Raw genomic sequence first — 21,177 nt, 5'->3', positions numbered from 1 at the left:
GGAACCTTAAAGGCTAGCGATGAAACGAATCTAAACCGTGGGCTACAATTAATGCGCATTGTCCAGCAAGATAGAACACACATATTGTATGAGGTGCTTGTGGGACTAGCTGTGGGAAATGACGACCAAAAAAAAATAAATCAATAAATAAACAAAACAGAAGGTCAAAATGTGGGCGTGCGCAGTGTGGGAAAGACCTAGAGGTTAAAACTAAAATGGAGACGTTGCGCCTGTGTTTATTTAACGGTTTTCCCTCCTGTACCCGAGCGCTCATCATTCCCAGGCACAGTTTCCCAGCCTGAAGACACCTCACAAGTTAATGATCAGCTTCAGTGTGTACTGTACGCTAGAGCGAGGAAATGACCAATCTGTGCAGGACTCCAGTCCTCCAGGACATGGGAATTGATAACCCCTGCTGCACATCAGACTTCAGTGTCTTACCCTCTGATGTCCTTCTTGGCTAGGAAAAGAAAACAAAACCTGGTCTGGGTAATATCACTTCATCAGCGTTGATTTCATGCCAATAGCTTTATGTTCTCTGGTTGTTCTCTTGACTCGCATTTAGAGACAAACTCAATCCCAATGAAATGCTTACCGCCTCATCTTGTTCATTAGGAGCTGACAGAATTGGGTATTTTGTATTATTTCCTCAATATCTGTGATGTACATCACGGATCGTGGCGTAGCTGTGGGAAAAGCAGTGAAACAGAAGGAGCATAACGGAGAGATCATGATTGATGGTGGAGGGATTAGCCTTACCTGATTAGCACCGGTAAAGTTAAACATATTCATCGCATTTCATTCCTCTCATACTCATATAGCCAGGCTTTACTGGACTCCATACACCCAACCCACCTGCATGACCCTGGAACATGGATAAATGAGAAGTTGTAGCCTAACCATTGGCAAATTGGTGTGGTGTAAGAAGAATAAATCACGTCTGCGTGTGCCGTTATTGGAAAATAATCAACTTTGGGGTGGAAAAGGTTCTGCTCGATGCCCACATCGCATCACCAATTGTGGATTATTTTCTTACGACAGAATACCCCCAAAGCCACACACACACACACACACACACACACAGGTATTTATTAGCGACGTTGAAGAAGACTTTATTCATCTGTATGAAGAAACAAACATCCGTGTTCATTTTTTTCCCTTCAAGAACCCGACCCCTGCGTTTGCGTAAGAACTCATTTGGACAGTGTGCATCGGTGAGTGAAATACTGCGTAATCAGATGTGAAGTTTATTTCGGAGGCGTTTCTTCAGAGGTGTTTAGGTTACGCTTAATCCAATTATGAAGACAGGAGCTAGCTCTATATTAATATCAGGAAAGACAATGGCAATTCAGACACAATTAACACAGCGCATGAAAGATAAACCAGCGATAGAGCTCTGCTCCGCTCCCCCGTATAATACATAGAGTCGGCGTTGAGGGCAGAAAGTAAACTTCTAGTAGTTTCCTGGTTTGGTTAACCGTGAAGATCTTTTTTTTTCTTTCTTCTTTCTATCTTAATGTCTCTTTCAGGCCAGTTGAAATGTTACTGCCATTTTCTCTCCTCCAGTAACTCTGTCACTTTCCATCCAATTACCTCCGCAGAGCATCAACAGTAGAGTATTCCTCCTGTAGTTTCTTCTCTCCTGCACTTTCTGCCTGCTAGGAAAGGAAAGCAATTCAGCGTAGCCTCTGTTCTTTATTCAGCAATCCATGATCGCATTCAGTAATTCTCTTTCACCAAAATTAACGACACATAAAAACTCAAACATCACCGTTCCCGAGGTTCTAACCAAAAACTGGGGTTTCCTCGACTTTTATTAAACGTAAATATATTCCCGTAGTTTACAGAGAAATATTATTATTGTTTAAACATTATAACCATGTGTAGGCTTTCCAAGGACACATCTATTGAACAGTTACTGTATGGAAGGAGTCTCCAGTGTCAGAGGTGACACTGTATAAATGAGAAGGAACAACGGGAACAGTCGTACAATGTGCTATCGTTGATTATTTATTTTTGATATTATAACAGTGTTATTTACACGCTCACGGTCCTTTACTATGCAACTTCTTGCGCATGTTGAGATATATTTTAGTTTTTTCCGCTCCTCTAAACGGACAGGAACAGCGATCACATCACGTAAGTGCCATGTTTTAGGTGTCGCACATCTTCTCCCTGAACATATTCAGCTATTCAGTTATTCAATTTATGTATTGATGTTCAATGATCCATGAAAAAGGAACCAGGAGAGATCGAGTGAGTGTTTGACATTCTCCGTTTTTGTTCTTCTGTTCATATTAAACATTTTACACAAAGGAGGAGGGAATGACAGAAATGTCCTCCGTGGCCGAAAAAACCTCCACATTTTGCTTCGTTGCTGAATTTTGATTATGATTCTCAACGCTTTCTGAGACAAGTTTCTGTCTCTGCGTTTGAGAAAAGGAAATGGACGAAAGGAAGAGCGTCGTGTTTCACGGGCGTCTCTCGGCTGTTCCGACGTTGGCTCGGGGTTCCCTCTCTTATTCAAAAGTTGCTAATTGTGTCATTTTTCATATCGGAGGGCTGTTTGAGACATAAGCTGGCCGTATTAATCATCCTAATGGAGAAATAAGCGATCTGAAATAGAAGCTTTAATCACGTTTTCCCAACAGTTGTCATTCAATCCGTTCGGTGTGACTCGGACGCACCGGATGTTGATCACGAGAGCCTTTTCTTCCGCCAGCCGTCATCGCTGGATGAGTTCGAGTGACATGTTCAGCTCCTGCTGGCCTTTTCTTAGTCGCTCTTATTTCTGCAATGTTTTCAGAGAGTATTTTTATCGCTATACCGACGGTCTCACAATGGGAAAAGTTGTAAAAAGCATTATTCATATGAAATACAATTAAAGTTTTCTCCCTCGTTAACGTTTCTATGGATTTCACCCTGAGACTCGAGTGAACTTACATCCGAAAAAGAACTGCTTTTGGAAATCAAAAATATTTTTTTCCACGCCCAACTGAAATATATTTTTGGATCTGCTGCCAACAAGTACTGTATGTGTACAAAGATTTTCATCATTATCTGTTAACAGACGCTCCTGTGCCAACATGGCTAACAGGAGAATAAACCCAGACGTTTACCACAAATACTCTGTGTGTATGTCGGTGGAGAGGACGGCGCCATGCTAACACCACGAATGATCAAATATTCTGCGGGCCAAACGATATATATTTAACTGCAGACACATTTACATTTATAATTAACCAGCTGGGCAATAATTACGCAATTATTACAATTTGGACATGTCTATATTATCCATCAGATCGTAATAAACGGTCTACAACTGTAGCTAACGGTGATTAGCGGACTTTTCTGCACAATTAGGAACACAACCCTAACCCTAACCCACTGTAACACTATTTTCCACTTTCTTGCTTCCTATTGGCTCACAAGACTGAGACTTGTGACATCACCGGTCAAAGTTCATCTAGATAAAGTCAGCATGAAGCGAAAGTAACACTACAGAAGCAAGTGCAAGCTTTACGTCCAGCGTCCTTTTCCCCTTCGCTTCAGGGGACTCCTACATCGCCTTAGCAAGGGGTCAAAATTGTACATACTACTACTAAACCCTAAATATTGGCACTTCTGCATCCCATAGAGTCCTTCCATGATTGTAATCCAAGATTGAAACACTCTTGGATTACACTTGGAACTCCATCAGAACCTGAGGGTAGGAGTAGAACCTGTATCTGCTACCAAACTGAGCTGCCATCATGTCTGCTCCTTCAGACTGGTCTTTAGATAAGCTTCAAAAGATCGAATCGTGGTTACAGTATTCGTTATGAAGGGTTAAGTAGCAGATTAGAGATTTGACCACAAATACTACTCAATCATTCATTCATTTTGTTTTCTGGTTTGGGTCACAGCAGCAACAGACTGAGAAGTTCAGTCCAGACTTCTCTATCCCCAGCTCCTCCTGATGGATCCCAAGACATTCCCCAGTTGACTGTGAGATATAATCTCTCCAGCAGCTCCTGGGTCTGACCTGAGTTCTCTGTGCATTTGGAGGTGTCTGATCAGCTCTACCAAGATCCCGCCAGGGGGTGTCCTTGTAAAGTGCCTGAACCACCTCGACCGACTCCTCTCAATTTGGTCGAGCAGCAGCTCTACTAAGATGCTCTGACGAATTGTACATTTTTCTGAACTTGTCACAGAACAACCCTGTGATGGAATCTTATTTCCACCACTCGTGCTTGCAACGACACATAGCTCGGTATTATACCTCAGAAATGCTTAAGCACTGATTCTCCTGCTTCAACTGTGGTCTCAGGAATGTTTTTTTTTGTAACACACTTAAATTGGGAATAATATCTGAGGAGGAAGTTGCACCGGAGTTATACCAGAGACAGCAGGCTGTGAAGGTCAGTCCAGACCTCTATCCATGCGAATGTATTCCGGCTTCGTTCTGGGGCTCCAAAGACAGTTCCAAGGTTGTGTAACATGCCCAAAACCCCTCAACTGGGTCCTCATAATTCAGAGGAGCAGGAGCTGTTCTCCAAGGCTGTCATGTTCTCCTAACCCCTCCCAACCATATCCCAGCAAGGCTGCAGAGGAACCTCATTTCCATACCTCATATTTCCCATCTGTTAATTAAAGACGAATATCTAAGGAGGAAGTTGCACCAGCAGTAAACCAGAGACAGGAGGCACAGCCACATATTCCAGTTCCCCCTGAGGGATCCCAAGACATTCCCAAGGTGGGCTAACGTGCCCAAACCATCTCGACTAGCTCATCTTAGTTCAGTCGAGCCTTCACTCCAAAGCTCTCCCAGACTGTCGAGCTCCTCACCCAATCACAGAGAATCAGGCAGCAATCCTGTACCAGGAACCTCATTTCTGCCACCTGTCCTCATGACCATCCCTCAGAAGTGCATCGCCTGTGGTCTTATGAGTGCTGAAAAATATCTAAGGAGGAAATAGAGTTCCAGTGGTATCTGTAGCAAGCCAAGGAAAATCTGTAAGCTATCAGTCATGTGTGTAGGTGCTGGTCAGAATGAAATTTCTTCCATATTGAACGTGTAGTGGATCCAGTCAACATCTCCAAACTCTGGCCTCTCCTTTCTTACACTCGTGTCATTAAAACCCGATTAAATGTGAAATTAGTATTCAGCTCTCGCTAGCTCTCCGGTGTGTTGAGGAGCTCAGCTCGTCTCCGTGGGTCACAAAGCAGACTGACATGGCAGAAAGGGAAAACATGAGCGAGCGGATAAAAGAGAGAGAGAGAGGAATGTGAAAAACAGATATATTACTCCAGTAATGAGACCCCAGAGGGGTTGAGGGAGAGCCGTCTGTGTACTAAGAAGCATTTTGATTTACCTCGCGCCTTTTTAATAGAACATCACAGCGAGCTGTTTGTACATGCACACCGAAACTGACGGCTTTTTCCCACAGAAAGTGGCAGAGGTGTGGGCAGAGGTGTGAGCAGGGGACGTGGCAACACCATGAAAAATACGCAAAGACAAAAAAAAAAACAAAACAAATAAAGAGGTTGATGTTTAGAAAAGGTCGTTATTTTGGAAGGCTTTTTGAATAGACGCATCAGGAGAATTCAGAGTTTGTTACACACATCAGTATGCTGCGCGTGCTAACCTGCCGCGTGTCGCTGTTTGCTCCAGCTCTTCCAAGAAAAAAAGAGCAGAGGAATTGTTTAGATTTTCTACACACACACACACACACACACACACACACTTTCTTTGTTGGCGGAGGATCAATGGCCCATTATATTCAATCATACAGGCTTCGGTCTTAATAAGCCCAGCCTGCTTGGGTAATGGAAGTCTAAAGCAGGGATGGATTCAGCTTTCTGGAACAAGGTACACAGAAATGCCATGATGAGTCACAGTGCCAAAGGGTGCCAGTATTTATCTACGTGAATGATTATCCTCGAGAAGAAAAGAGATTAAAAGTTTTATGCACTGATTACTTTGGTGGCGGAGGTGATTGGGTGAGGAACGTATTTAAAGCAGGCTCTGTCTTGACGAGTTTCCTGCCTTCAGCCTTCTTCACGGATCTAACAGCAGGAGCGAACTGTAACTGAATTACTGAGGATTTTGAAGAATGAAATATTTGTCAGTAGAAGTGTGAACTCTTAACGCACGGCCATGTTTCCCACTGGGAATGCTCGACAACTGTTGGAGATTTTCTTTAATCGCAAAACTAATCCAGATTTGACTTTATAGTTCACACGCTTTGGAAGGCAGTTAAAATCCTTAATGCTTTTTTAAAAAAAAAAAAAAAAGCCACGGCGCTGTGAGTTCTGGATTGTGATTGGTCGTCAGGTGTTGGTTTATGCTCTAGAACAGCGGCTCTGACGGTAGCGCAGGTTTATATCAACGCGCTCGTTCTGATACGTCACGGTTTCCATAGTAACGTCTTAAGAAAACAAAAACATGGAGTCGATATTTGATATTTTGTCAGGAGACTTATTTAATTCCGTCGCTTTTATGGAAGGTGTCTCCAGTGTCGGACGTTTTCCCACGTCTTCAGGACAGACTAGTTTACGCTTTGTGTACACGACAAAATGTGTGACAACACGAACGATCTCGTTTCCACAGCATTCATTAGAACTCAAGACGTATTGTACTCGGTTGGCTGTGGTATAGCGGGAATAAAACACTCCAAGCTACATCCTCAGGGTGTAAACAGTCATTTTTCGCTTCCTGTCACAGCACCGTTTTAAATAAAGCATCTCAGAACGTGATCTCAGAACTTCCTAAGCAGTGGAACTGGAAGGAAAAGTTCCCGGTGGTTAGTGTGCAGTGTTTGTGCAGTAGCTTGCCTCTCTGACACTGAGTCGCCACCTCAGGTTCGTCTCTGAACACTTGAATAGAACTCTGCGGTTCTGCCGACGGGTCGAGCTTCTGATGTGTGACGCCTGAATCTCCACCGCTCCCTGTTCTGTTTTGGTGAGGTCTCTTCTATCTGCATACTATAATTGAGGTCAGTCTTCATATCTATATCTCCGTGTTTATCTCACCTCCGTCACTCGGTTCGTCTCTGAGCTCTAACATCTCCGTTGTGGCTGAAAACTCACTGGAATACATGCGCTCTCTCTCTCTCTCTCTCTCTCTCTCTCTCTCTCTCTCCTCTCTGTGCTTTATAGTTTATAAAATGTTGTAGCTTTCAGATCAACCCTCCCTTAATGGCTTCCAGTAGGAAAAATGAATCTTTGGAACAGCTCCTGCACTCGGTTGAACTTCTTCCACGTTCTAAAGTGGAAAGAACCCCAACAGTCGAGCTGAAACATGTAAACTCGCGTATGGTTCCGCTTCCCTGTGGAGAAAGTGTGAAACCGGTAGAATTGCAGAATTACAGTGGAAAATAGTGGGCTGAACAGTAAGTAGTGGTTCATTTACAAAAAAAAAAAAGACAAATTGCTGTGTTCTAAGAGGAATCAAACACATGGGGGCGTGCTGTTATGAGAAAATAATCAACTTCACTTCACTGCTTCATATTATATTATATTATATTATATTATCCATCCATCCATCTTCTATAGCGCTTATCCTTTTCAGGGTCACGGGGGGAACCTGGAGTCTATCCCAGGGAGCATGGGGTACAAGGCGGGGTACACCCTGGACAGGGTGCCAGTCCATCACAGGGCACAATCACATACACACTCACACACCCATTCATACGCTACGGACACTTTAGACACACCAATCAGTCTACCATGCATGTGTTTGGACTGGGGGAGGAAACCGGAGTACCCGGAGGAAACCCCCGCAGCACGGGGAGAACATGCAAACTCCGCACACACAGGACCATGGTGGGAATCGAACCCCGCATACGTTTTAATACTTATATTACTACAGAAGTAGACCACAGTTACGTCATGTACCGCACAGACAACGTAAACACATGAGATTTAAAAATAAATAAATAAAAATGACAGAACTTTACTGAACATAAATTGGGTTCTTGATATTCTGCTGAGCACCGAAGTCTTTTATTGAAGAATTTATGAAAGTAGTTTATCACGGAGAACACATCTAATCGTCTGGAGGATGCATCCATAAAATAATTGCCAAAAAAAAAAGCAACAATAAAGTGTATGCTCATACCCGGGAATAATTAAATTGAGTACTTTATTCAGACACCGTGTAAAGGAAATGATTCTCTCAGCAGTCAGGTCTTTCGTTCCGTGAATCGTGAGCGCCTCCTGCACCTATCGAGTAGAAACGCTCGAGATGATCTCACCTTCTGAAGCACGCTGTGGAGATTGTACAGTAGTCATGTTTACTTGGGGTTTGTGAAGGAATTGTTGATTTCCCATCGCCGACACGATTGGGTCTGGGACACTGGTGTTTCGTAAAAGCGATCGTAAAAGATTGGGAAAAAAACAGCGGATAATACATTTTTCAAACATTTCATCTCAAGCAGTACTCTGCTGTGATTATCACACTTCAGTAAGCGCCGCTTCAATAAACTTTCCATTGTTCCATTGAGGCAAAAACCAATTACGTGAGAAACCAAGCATACGAGCAGTGGCGTTCATGTAGGCGTGAAAGCGTGTGAGGAGCAAGATCAAGAAAGATCTCTACAAATATATAGTTTAAGTAGAAAATCTTAAGTTCTAATCATACATACAGCGTACAGGATATACTAACCGATGCGTTTTCTTACTGTACGTCTCCAACAGCTCCTGTGAGAGCCCTACTACGTTATTCATAAAGCCCACATTTGAGGATGCGTAAACAGCGAGTTATATTCCTGAGAAGCTTTTCGAGCGTTCTGACAGAACTCGACTCATTATTCACTCGTTCTTGAGATCAGACACGTCGTCTGATCAGAGCTTTCAAATGACTCGTTATAGTTTGACTCTTGTGGTTGTGTCGCAGCTGTTGTTGTTGTTGCATGTGGGCGTGGCCTGTCCAGTGTGGGGTTATTTATTTTTATTCAGTGAGGAACAGTATTAGCTGTACACGGGATATACTGATATACTGTATGATGTATACAGCGACCTAGTTCAAATGAAATAACACACTAATCAGGGTGAAAATCAGTTGTGTGGTTTACGTATTGTGCGCTCAGCTTCATACTAGATTCCTTCTCAGATTAGATCTCTGTTGGAAAAAAAACCCCCACAAAAAACAATAGAAACCATCACAGAAATCCTAATGGTTTCCACTATAAATACCATTATAAACCATCAGCTAACCATTAAAACCATTACCATTATTGGTCCTTAATGGTATCCACTAGACATAACATGCCACCAATAGAAGGCAACGAATTACCAGTAGAGACCCATTACATTTCCCATTAAAACCAATACAATTCCCATTATAACCTTTAAAACCTTACAAATTCTATGATTTGTATCGTGCACACGTTTGATGATAACGAGAGGTCGTATATGATGGGACAAGATGAAACTCCGCTTCGCCATCTTACATTTTTGTGTCAGACAGTAAACAGGAACTATCTGCAGGTGATAACTAGAGTTTTGAGCGAGGGAACTGAAGAACCATCGTGCCGTGCGCGCCAACGGATCGCTCTGAGGAATCATTCCAGATGATCGCTAGGTTTTGTTGTACCTGATTTGCGTGGAATGAAGAAATTCTCAGTTGAAACGTCATGGTTCTGTCTATGTTGTGCACATACAGGGTTCGAGGAGCACGGAACGTATATTGTATAAGCTATATTCCTAACCGTTCGTGAATTTTTAGCGCACTACAAGAAGGCTGTAGGGGGCGTTTATTTATTTTGCTAGCACGCTACACCTCCACTCGTCCACTGAATAGTGAAGAATCACTCCTGCAGCTCTTCTGACTGATGAAACATTTCTATTGTGATGGGCGTGGTCTCTTTCATTGAATTAGGTGTTCTGGTGGCTCGTGGTGGACCAGCATCTTACTTTTTGTGTCGTTAAATAGCGTTTGAAAGTCTCAAATTAATCAGATGAATCAGATGTGAATAAAAGTATCGCTAAGCAGAGCTGATGAAATGGTGGAACAGTATATTTAAGCAGTTGTCCAGACCTTTGGTCCTGTGGACAATAAAATGAGTAATCACAGAGCCAGGTCCATTAGTTATTAAAACACAAACGCGGTGCAGCTCAGCGCCGCTAGCACGCCTTTATGCTCGCTTATCTCTCAGCGCCACTGTTTTGCAGTACAGTGCGTCTCATTGTGCGGACGTGTAAGCGGTCTCTCCTGGTAATGACGCTGTCCTCGTTTCATTTTCTTCCATCGAGTCTATTATACTGTCAGCATTATAGGCTTCAGAAAATCCTGTTGAGCACCAAATGAGTCCTTCTGAATGTGCTGTCGAACGTAAAGGCTAGTTTTCCTTCTCAAGCGCTAATTCGTTTTCGATATTCGTTTCTTTTATCTTCACACGTTTGATGGCTTTTTTTCTACTTGAAAAGGAGCGTTTCGGTTACACGTGCTTTTCGAGACGTTTCCTATAGTCAGATCGATACTTCGTTAAGAGAGACGTTTACAGATGTTGTGTTCTTGCTTTTGTTCAAACTTGAAAAGGTATGGAAAAGTACACGTGTTCGTGTACTTCCTCACGGTTCTTCCTCACGTCTGTACACACGCGTAATGATGACGAGAGCTCGTATATGACAAGATGAAACTACGCATGTAAGATTTTCTTACACAGGTGGGAACTAAAGTTGCAGGCGGGGAACTGAAGGAACGTCACACCAAACACGCCTTAAAAGTGACTGGAGCTGAATGTTTGCATTTCGCTTGAATGATCATTTCCTGTGGAAATCGAGAAATTAAAAATGATCACCTGGTTTGTGGCAAATCTGGCATAAATTACTGTTGATACGGCCTGTTTCATCTAGTCAGATCAATGCAGCTGAGAGAGTTGCGTTTTAGAGATAACGTATTCGTGCCCTTCCTCAGCTATTACGAGAGAAGAAAAAGCTCATGATGATTACCTTACCACAAACTGAGGAAGTCTCTAGAACTTCTCTGGCGGTGTGCCACCGATGACCGTACGCTATTCATGTTGTTGTCTAGGACGTCTCGATCAATTCCACCATATTTCAGCGTAATCTCTGACACACTGTGCTCAGTATCTCATGCAGTTATCTTCCACAATCCACAAACACCAACACATCACAACAGCGCTCTCCCGAGTTATCATTCGGACAGCTTTCATAAGCGGCAGACCTGACGCTGATCCCGCCGGAGTCTCTCCCCGAGGAGCCTCATCCACTGAACTGCAGCCAGAACGGCACTGTGTGGAGTTAAATAGAACTAAACAGCCTTTTACTCCCATCATTCCCTGAGGCCATGACAAGTGACTCATGTGTGACTAAGCGATGGGAGATAGAAGTCAGGCTTAACACTCCCCCAAACCAAACAGCCATCATATACGATATGTCTCACGAAGTCGCTAATGTGCTACCATTAAGGCAAAACGGAGGAAGGGTAGCTTTTGTCTGGTAATTGTGTAATTTGTCAATTATTGGACCAAACCAAACCTGTAAAATATCACAAGAACGCAAAACACCACAGCATGCACGACTATTCATTTTACTAGCTGACCGGTATTAAAGAAAATATTTCATTTTTCGCGTAGTTAAAGCAAATTTCAGGACGTGGCTACTCACTTAACAGCTGTGCATGCAAATGACATGTCCAGCTGTTGAGGGGGTTCAGAGCCTACACTTCTACTGACCAAATCAAACATTCAAAATAGTCAACATTTCAACCCAGAGATATCTCCAGCCATCAGAGAGCATCAGAAGGACCATCTGTTAGCTACAGTGCTATTACATGGTCATATGGGGTTTGTGTGTGTGTGTGTGTGTGTGTGTGTGTGTGTGTGTGATGTCCACCACTGCTTCAGCAGAGTCAATATGGATGAATTCCCACACAACATATTGTTATTCATAATAATTCATCTCCCTTAGCAAGTGGGCATCTTACAATATGCAGTGTTCTGGTTTGACATGAGCCTTCAGTCTTTAAAAACCCTGGCTGTTTCATTAACCGTGATGCACACGGAGCGAAACGGGAGATTGGGTTTCTGGAACTCGTGACGATGTTTCTTCAAACTATTTTTTTTTTAAAGTTAATTAATTAATTCTTTTTTCTTTTCTTTTCTTTTTTTTTTTTGCAAACAATACTCTCCTTTGTTCATACCTCCTCCTCCTCCTCCTCGTGCCCGACCCCATCACTGCCCACGGAGACGGCTGTGTCCTGACCTCCAAAAGCTCATGAAATCACAATGACTCACACGACCTCTTCACACGGAGAGAGCAAGGCTGTAAAGCGCCCAGCACATGCCGCGGTGTGTGTGTGTGTGTGTGTGCGTGAGTAGTCATTATTTCCTCAAATCCTTATTCGCTCGTTATTTCTAATATAAAGCTTGATTTGAAGTTAGTGTACAGACTGATAATGTAAAAAACAAACAAACAAACAAAACAAACAAAAAAACCAATATAGGTGCTAAAATAGTTTTTTGAGAAGCCAAAGCCTAACCCCAACCCTAATCTAACCCTAATCTTAACCCTAAACCTAACCCTAATCCTAACCCTAACCCTCATCCTAACCCCTAACCCTAATCCTAAACCTAACCCTAAACCTAAACCTAAATCTTATCCTAACCCTAACCCCAATCTAACCCTAATCTTAACCCTAAACCTAACCCTAATCCTAACCCTAACCCTCATCCTAACCCCTAACCCTAATCCTAAACCTAACCCCTAACCCTAAACCTAAACCTAAATCTTATCCTAACCCTAACCCCAATCTAACCCTAACCTAACCCTAAACCTAACCCTAACCCTCATCTTAACCCCTAACCCTAATCCTAACCTCTAACCCTAACCCTAAACCTAACGCTAGCTCTTATCCTAAACCTAACCCTAATCCTGACCCTAAACCTAACCCTAACCCTCATCCTAACCCCAACCCTAACCCTAACCCTAACCCTAATCCTGACCCTAAACCTAACCCTAATCCTGACCCTAAACCTAACCCTAACCCTAAACCTAACCCTAATCCTGACCCTAAACCTAACCCTAATCCTAACCCTAAACCTAACCCTAATCCTGACCCTAAACCTAACCCTAATCCTAACCCCAACCCTAACCCTAAACCTAACCCTAACCCTAATCCTAAGTGCAAAGTAAATTCCACTGAAGTCGTCAATACAGATTTAATTGAATAAATAAATGATCCAACTATTCAGACGTTACATTGCAAACAAAATTGTGCAAAAAAGTGGAAAAAAGACAACTTAATCAGGTTTATATACTGTCTCTTGTTATGAATAAACCATATAAAGGATTATTAAACCCACATCAAGCTTGAAATCATTGTGTTTTATTGGCAGATGTTTTTTTTTATCAGATAAATTTGCTGATATTCAAGATATTTTAACTTGCTAAGATTTTGTTGTTTGTTTTGTTTCTCAGTGAATGCTCATTATTTAAACGTGTGCAGTAATAATCTGGAAATTTATTCGAGCAAAACAGCTTGGTATTACGTTTTTAATTTATATCTTGCTTTATTTTAGGTTTACTTGACGTCAATCAAAAGGTTCTTTAGGAAATGAAAGAAAATATTTGTATGGCTTCGTTATCGCTCGCAAGAATAATTTCCGTCATCCAGCTCGCTGCAGCCAGAATCAGGAAACTAATCATCACCTTCTGACCAATCAGAACATTCTCCAGAAAATGTCCACTGCATGGATTTTGCTGGTTAAACGAGAGAGCGCATTAGGACGGAGGTTGAGTCGGAGAATTGACGGATCATTTACCAATTCCTGCTAATTGATTTTCTCCTCTAACTAGAACACAACTTCAATACATCATAGATCTTCCAGGATCAATAAATATGGCTCTAAGTGCTCAGTAATTTGATTGATTAAGACTAAGTTAATGTCTGTGCTTGGTAAAGAAGTGTCTCCGGTCGGGTCACGTGAGAAAAGCCAGCGGTGATCGATGTGACCATTTACGCTGATCTTAATGTCCCTTACAGTAAAACGTGCCGGAACTTCACGTGTGAATAATCATGTGGTTCACGTGCGAAATGTACCACGTGATTAGTTTTTACGTGACTGGTAACGTTTCATGCACTTTTCATATGGGGTGCATTTATTTATTTATTTATTTATTACACGATTCATTCACCAGATTGTTTTCATCGATATGATTTTTCACACAATTAATTTATTATCACGTATGATTTATTTATAATTTTTTTTTTTTTTTTACACATGATTCATTTCCTGTCTTGTGGGGCACATGGTTTTAATGATTTCACACACGAATTATATTTTGTCCATGGGATCACGTGGAATTTGTCTCCTCCTCGTCACTCACGACGTGTTGTGGTTATCTGGAACGTTCAACGTGCCGAACACACGATACGAGAGTCAGCCATCTGCGTTTTCCCCAGCAGCGTCAGTAAAGCAGAGGAAGGGCGTGTAATTATTTTCTAGTCTATTCCTCCAGAATGTGAATGAGTAAACCCCCGAGTGAACGCCAACCATTGTAATGGCACAATATTAATATTTGCTCTGCATCACGTTCTGCATGTCTTGACACCATGGCTGTGTAAAGAGTAAGTCCCGGGACTTGATGTACCTGTGCTTGTGTGTTAATACAACATGAGCAAAAGAGAGAGAGGAGAGAGAAAGCGTGCGGCTTTGTGCAGATTGACCCCTCTTTGTAAAAGCTTTTAAAACAGCCAGTTCCCTGAGCACGAGGCTGGGTCAGAGCGCATTTCCCCGCCTGGTTAATGGCTGTCAGATTTGCTGGCTGAGCTGCGACGCTTGCAACCCTCTCCCCAGCCACCGCGGTGTCACCTGGACCTGCCACTCCAGAAATCACAGCTATAGAGCTACACAAGCGCCGACTTCCACTCAGTCCAAATTGCAGAACCCCGGTGAGCTCGGGCTCGGAAACTACACAAGCCTTCCACTGGCTCTGAGATTAACACTGTTCTGGAGAAAAACCACAGCCTGGCATTCACACCCCCATCAGCATCACCGCTAACCTTTAGTTCATGCCACAGAAACATCGATGCCTCATTGAAGGCCAACAGGAAAATAACGTTATCTAAACCAGACGTGTCAAACAAACGGCTCGCGGACAGGATACAGCTTCTAATCCGGCACAGCAAATGGATTCATACTCCACGTTCGTATTTACAATCCTCTTGTGGATCGTAATTGAATTAAAAGCTGGGGACAAAACTGTAATTCTTTATTAGCACACCAAACGTTTTACGTTGCAACCAAAAGATACCGTCTCTTTCCAAAAGAGCTCATTCAGAGGTTTCACAGCAACCAGGGTGGAAATCGATGCAATCATAACAATGACATTTACCACATTTTTTACTCTCTACGTCAATAATAGTAATACTACTACTACTACTACTACTACTACTACTAATAATAATAATCCCATTTAATCCAACATAGCCTGTTCCCTAAACTGCGTGTAGCACTGCTGCTCTAAACTGAAACAGCAAATACATTACTCAAAATTAATGTGCAGGTCGTCCTCGTCTTACACAATAACTGTAGGACTTCCAGAATGATTTGAACTTGTTTAGGATTGTAATGAATCAACAAAATTGGCAAAATATGATATAAACAGATCTTGCAACAAATTTCATTATAAATTAGATGAAATGTGTTATGAAGCACTACGTCACTTCATTTAGACTGAAACACAGTTAATAATGCATTTATTTGGAACAGAATATACATTATGTCACAAGTAGAGACGCTATTTGGATCAAATAGTTTATAAGTCATTAAGAAATTTGAAACATAAGCTTTGATAACCTTTGCGTCATTGAATTTTCTTAACACACACAATATTTCGAATTTTTTTTAATTTTTTTTTTACGTCTGCCGTGTGTTCGGCGCTGGGAGCCAATCCCCAAAAGAGTCGACTCACTGACTCCAGCCATTCGAAATTAAGAGTCAACTCCATGAGCTGTGGAATCGATTCCACACACCCCAAAAATGATTCACCGCACGTTGCACAACACGAGGCAAACAGAGTGAATTTATCGTCTGCGTGATTCAGTTAGCAAGACAGCCATCGTGTGTTGCGATTTATTTGGATTTTGACGGCTCATGATTCAGAGCACTGACATTAGTGGCAAAAATAACATTTTTAAAAGCACAAAATGTACAGAACATTGTGACCTTACAGCAGTTTGGGTGTCTGATTTGAAAAAAAAAAGGTGTTGGACATACAGTAAGCACAGATTGTGTGATAACTGTCAGTAATGTGGTGTGTTCTAAATTGAAAAGAATATATATATATATACATACATGTATGTGTGTTTATATATATATATATTTATATATACACACACACTTCATACACACACTCATTCATTACGTAGATGACTTCTTTTGCTCGATTCCATATGAGTTATTTTGAAAACTACAGACTTCCCTGATCCTTATGGATTTGATCTAGTGAGTCGATTTTAGTCGATGCTTAGCTCAGTAACAGAAAACCCCAATAATAAATGCAGTGTTAATGTTAACTTTGCTATGCATTTGTGTTGCAGAACTGTGTAGATTAAGATATTTGAAAGAGTGTACTGAAAGTGTGAATTTGGAGCGTTTCTATAGAGTTTTACGGTTCACTCGAGTGAACAAAGATAAAGTGATAGCGTGTAAAAGATGGGCAGCACAGTGTGCGAGCTGGAGGCTGTGGCGTGAAACTCTTGTTAAAGTGGAACTGAATAAAGGTCTTGACACGATGAGTCCGCTGTGAATTGGCCTTAAGAAGCCTTGGAGGAAAAGCATATGCTTAACTTTCGCGTGTGTTTCAAAATAACGTTCGCAATTCTACTGCTGCGGAATAAAGCAAACGACGGATCAGCAAGGCATCCATTACACCGTGGTGAATATAACCTGCGTCACGCTTTACGCCACAGAAACCAAGTAAACAAGTGCGAGAAGAACAGCTGCAGCAGGCGTGGATCAGAACCCTGTGCTCAGTCCTCGAGCTGGTTAACGCCATCAGATGATCTCCAGTGGCACCGCACCTCATCCCATTTTGAGGTTCCTCCATTACTCGCTGATTTAACTGACCGGCCGTGTAACGTACATTATTCATGTAATAAATAAAGTATAATCATTATTAATGAAGAATAAATTCATATAGTCACTTATGCGGACATGTGATGAGGCCCGAAGTCGATTATTTTCTCCTAACAGCACGTCCTCGAGTGTTTTATTCTTTTTATACCACAGCAATAATATCTATCCATCTATCTATCTATCTATCTATAAATAAATAAATAAATATATATATATTTCAAAATGCACTATATTCCCTTTGGTGTCCAACACCGATGCATTGTGTCCAGAGTGGAAATGTATCCTGAGCGTTGTTGCGATCACACAGAGTGATCCAGCGTCCTTCTCTAAACACGTGACTGTAATCTCTGTGGCTTTGTCCAGTCTGGACTCATCATCACTCTCCTTTCTCCTTCTCCACAGGCCGTAGAAACCAACCTGGCCTCCAAAGACAGTCACTGGGTGTTTGTGAACGAGGTAAGAGAAAACTATTTCACTTCCTTCCTCTCTTTGTAAACTCCTTGTGTTCAGTGCAATGCGGTTTGTTTCAAAGAGCTATTTTAGAGGAAGTGTGCGAGTGGAAGGTCATCGTCCGAGTCATTTCTGTGACGGTTAACGTTAGGAACACGTTTTGTAAACTGCAGTCAAGTCAGCTGTGAGAGAAGCAGCAGTGCGTGTATGTGGGTGTGTATACGGGGTTTTACTGTAACCTGTCAGGTGATGTAGGCGGAACGGGTTCAGATGCAGACAGAGTTTATTTTGAAGAAAAAGGTAGACAAATCCAAATCATAAGGCGAAAACCTGATCATAAAACAGGCGAGGATAGGTGATGGACAAACCACAGTCAGAAGGGCGAATCCAAAATTCATTGAATTCTAGAGAAGTGTATGTATAGTATGAATTATATAACGTTAGACACACTAGACTTTCAGCGTGCGGAATGTCTCCGGAGACCGCTGCGAATCACGGATGTGACATCAATACTTTTACCAATATTATTTCCTGTATGCAGCAACGTCGCGATTAAAATGGGACGGCGCGACACCGCTACAAATCCGTCCTTCCTCCATCTTGGATTTTCCCGTAGTGGTCACTATCGGTTACGCGTTTTTACGTGATACGAATTCGCAAATCTGAGTTTGCCAAACGTGAACTTTGGAACTTCTTTGTGTTTCTGCTCGACGGAACCGTCAATGGGATGAAAAGCGTGGTGTGTAGTGCGACCGCCCCTTTACTACGTCCCAGTACTTGCATACTCTTTTGCTACATGGTCAAAAGTCTGTATTTACGCTCTTAGTACGTAGTATAAGTAGGCGAATTGAGACGCAGTAAAAGTCGGTGGTTGTTTGGGAGTGTGGTCCTGGCAGCCGCTGTAATGACACAGGAGCATAGGCGGGAGCAGATGCAGATCAACGTCTTTATTTACTGAACAGCAGACAGAACACAGGAAACGCGGTCTATACTGGACGAGATTAACTAGGTAAAACATAGAACTAAAGTCTAGGCATGGAACGAGAGCCGGACATGGAAATAAGACCGCTTAGCATGCGTAGCGTATTCACCATTACATTCCGTGATTCAAATACTCATTCAACGTAAATACTGCGCGAAGTGCACAGCAACACGAGGGGTTTAAATAACCAACATAATCAAGCTGAAACACAGACAGCTGGGGCAAATTAAAGACACACCCTCGAACGTCAACCAATGCTTAAACAAGTCCATATACAAAAGTCTCGTGCACGCGCGCTCTCTAAAGCCGCGCGTGCATGTCGACGCCACAGTGCCATCTGCTGGCGGGAGCGTAACAGCCGCGGTGTGTTCTGGGAGACACAGCTCTCAGTGGATGTGTTAGTTACCCTGACATCATTTTTGCAAGGAGAAATAAATAATAATAAATAGTCTGTGCATAAAATAGCGACACAGTATGTGATTAAAAGCTCAGCTCTTTAAATAACCCCCCCCCCCACCTCCGCCACCTACCGAAAGGCTGTAAAATAACACCTTTGTCCTAAAAAACAAAAACAAAGCACCTCTACAAACAGTTGCACCTCAATTATAACCCCCCCCCCGTGTGATTGCGATTGATTGCCACAATCCAAACAGCTGAGGATTACGCAGGGAAACGAGAAAGCTACGCCTTTGCGTGTATTCGCGTCCCATCATCTTGGAATAAAAGTGGAGGATAATGGTGCAGTTTATAGATGTGTAAAATGATTTCTGGTGCCATTTTCTTAGCTGGAGAATTTTTTTTCTTGCACAGCACATCAGTTATCAGGAAGATTGGTGCGGTTAGGAACAGTGTGCTTGATCGTGATTACACCTCGGTAAACACACTTTATATATTTCTTTCATTTATATTTCTGCAGTAACGTCAGTTCTGTGAATTTCAGACGGTTATGGTTCTAAACACACTACGTTGTTTACCGCAGAAGAAATAAATAAATAAAAGACTGCTTTTATTTTTAGCTCCAGTTGTGATGTGGAACAATGATACGGGGTTTTTTTTAGGGATTTCGGTCTATAATACATGCCAACGCTCATTTCCATTTATTATTAGTAATGAGATGTGAGAGGAATCGAGCCAGCGCTCGTTTTTACACAAAGAAGTTGATCAGTTCTGTGTCCTGACGGTAATCCACACAGTGTCACCTCCACAGTCCGCCCCGAGCACTCTGCATGGACTTTACACAAGCTGAACAAATTGTTCTGATGTGGATTCATGAGTAATTAATGCAAAGTGAAGCTAATGGCACTCCAAAATGCAAACTTAACAAAATCCATTACATTTGAATGTATTAATATAATACACTGCTAGCTTAGATTTTTACTTATTTATTTCTTTTTAGCAGTGAGTCACCGAATGTAATGGAAGTGATTTAGGGAAGAAACTTGACTTTGGGTTTTGTTCATAATTCACAGTACAGTGGGCGCTCCGTATAATCTAAGAGGGGGGGTTGGGGGGGGTAATGTAAAAAATTAAAAAGGTAAATATTTTTATGGAAGGAGTCTCCAGTGTCAGAAGTAACGCTGTAACGTTGAAGCTTTCTGACCTGTTCAGGACAGAGGAGTTTACGCTTCTTTGCCGTTTCTAACCGCATATTTAATAATATCTAACCGCATATATATATAATCAAATTGTCTCGCTAACAAATATGTTTGAAACCGGTTAAGAACAGAATCATCCTCTTGGATTATTTCAGAAAAACATCCCTGCGTTACATCATTGCATTTCTTTTAAATCCGTCGGCTTGGTTCCATTCGTTTGTTCCGGCGTGGCGCAGTATGTTATCGTGTGATATAAATACTGTGTTGGGCTTCATGCTACCCTGATATTAAATGAAGAAAGATTTACCGCTGATCCGTCAATAAGAAACATTTCATTGCTAGGTATGTCTAACTTAATAAAATTCTCATTAATAGTGATCAGCACAGAACAGGACACTTTGTTATTATCACACATTCTGTCCCTGTTTACTTTCCTTAAATGGCTTCCTGAATTCGTTTCCTGTTGCTATGGCAGCTAATTAGTACCACCTGTTGCCTATTACCCTGTTATTAGTGTGTGTGTTTAGATCTGCTTCTTTCACTGTAAGTACTGTATGAGTAACTCCTGCATTACTGACTCATGAATTTCATGACCTTGTGTTTAGTCCGTTCAGGCTTTCACTCTTCCTGCATTTTTTTTTCTTTCCGCATTTCTTTAAACACACATTATTCAAATACACATCCCAACCTCCATGTCCCGCGTATATAATTAATCACCGACGGAGAGCTATTCAGAGCTTTAATCCTGAAATGACACACATCAGTACTCAGAGCTCAGTCGTGGCTACAAATTTCAACGCCGTTCGGAAGTTATGTAAGAGTTACGCACGCGGGGGCGGAGCTTATCTAAAACAGCGGCGTGTCTCAGATTTCTCAGACTCGATTCTGATCACACCCATGATGCTCTTTAGGGTAGAAAGCAACACTGAAAGAATTAAATGGATCACTTAGAATATATTTTTGCATTTCTTCTTCTTCTTCTTCTTCTTCTTCTTCAGGTATCGACGTGTGCTCAGCAGGACAGTTTTGTGCTTGAGTGCCACCATGTCGTGGTTTTTATGTA

The 21,177-nt window shown here is 42.0% G+C and overlaps 1 protein-coding gene across 1 annotated transcript in view; it reads left to right on the top strand.

Moving 5' to 3' along the window:
- Positions 1–21,177, top strand: part of LOC128617291 (glutamate receptor ionotropic, delta-1-like) — an 82,793-nt gene that overhangs the window by 28,874 nt on the left and 32,742 nt on the right. Inside the window, exon 2 of the mRNA XM_053640369.1 lies at positions 17,490–17,543. Within this exon, the coding sequence (XP_053496344.1) occupies positions 17,490–17,543 (54 nt within the window). The remainder of the gene's footprint in view (positions 1–17,489; positions 17,544–21,177) is intronic.

The sequence above is a fragment of the Ictalurus furcatus genome, chromosome 13 (genome assembly GCF_023375685.1).
Source record: "Ictalurus furcatus strain D&B chromosome 13, Billie_1.0, whole genome shotgun sequence".
NCBI lineage: Eukaryota > Metazoa > Chordata > Actinopteri > Siluriformes > Ictaluridae > Ictalurus > Ictalurus furcatus.
This window is presented reverse-complemented; position numbering and strand designations above follow the sequence as displayed.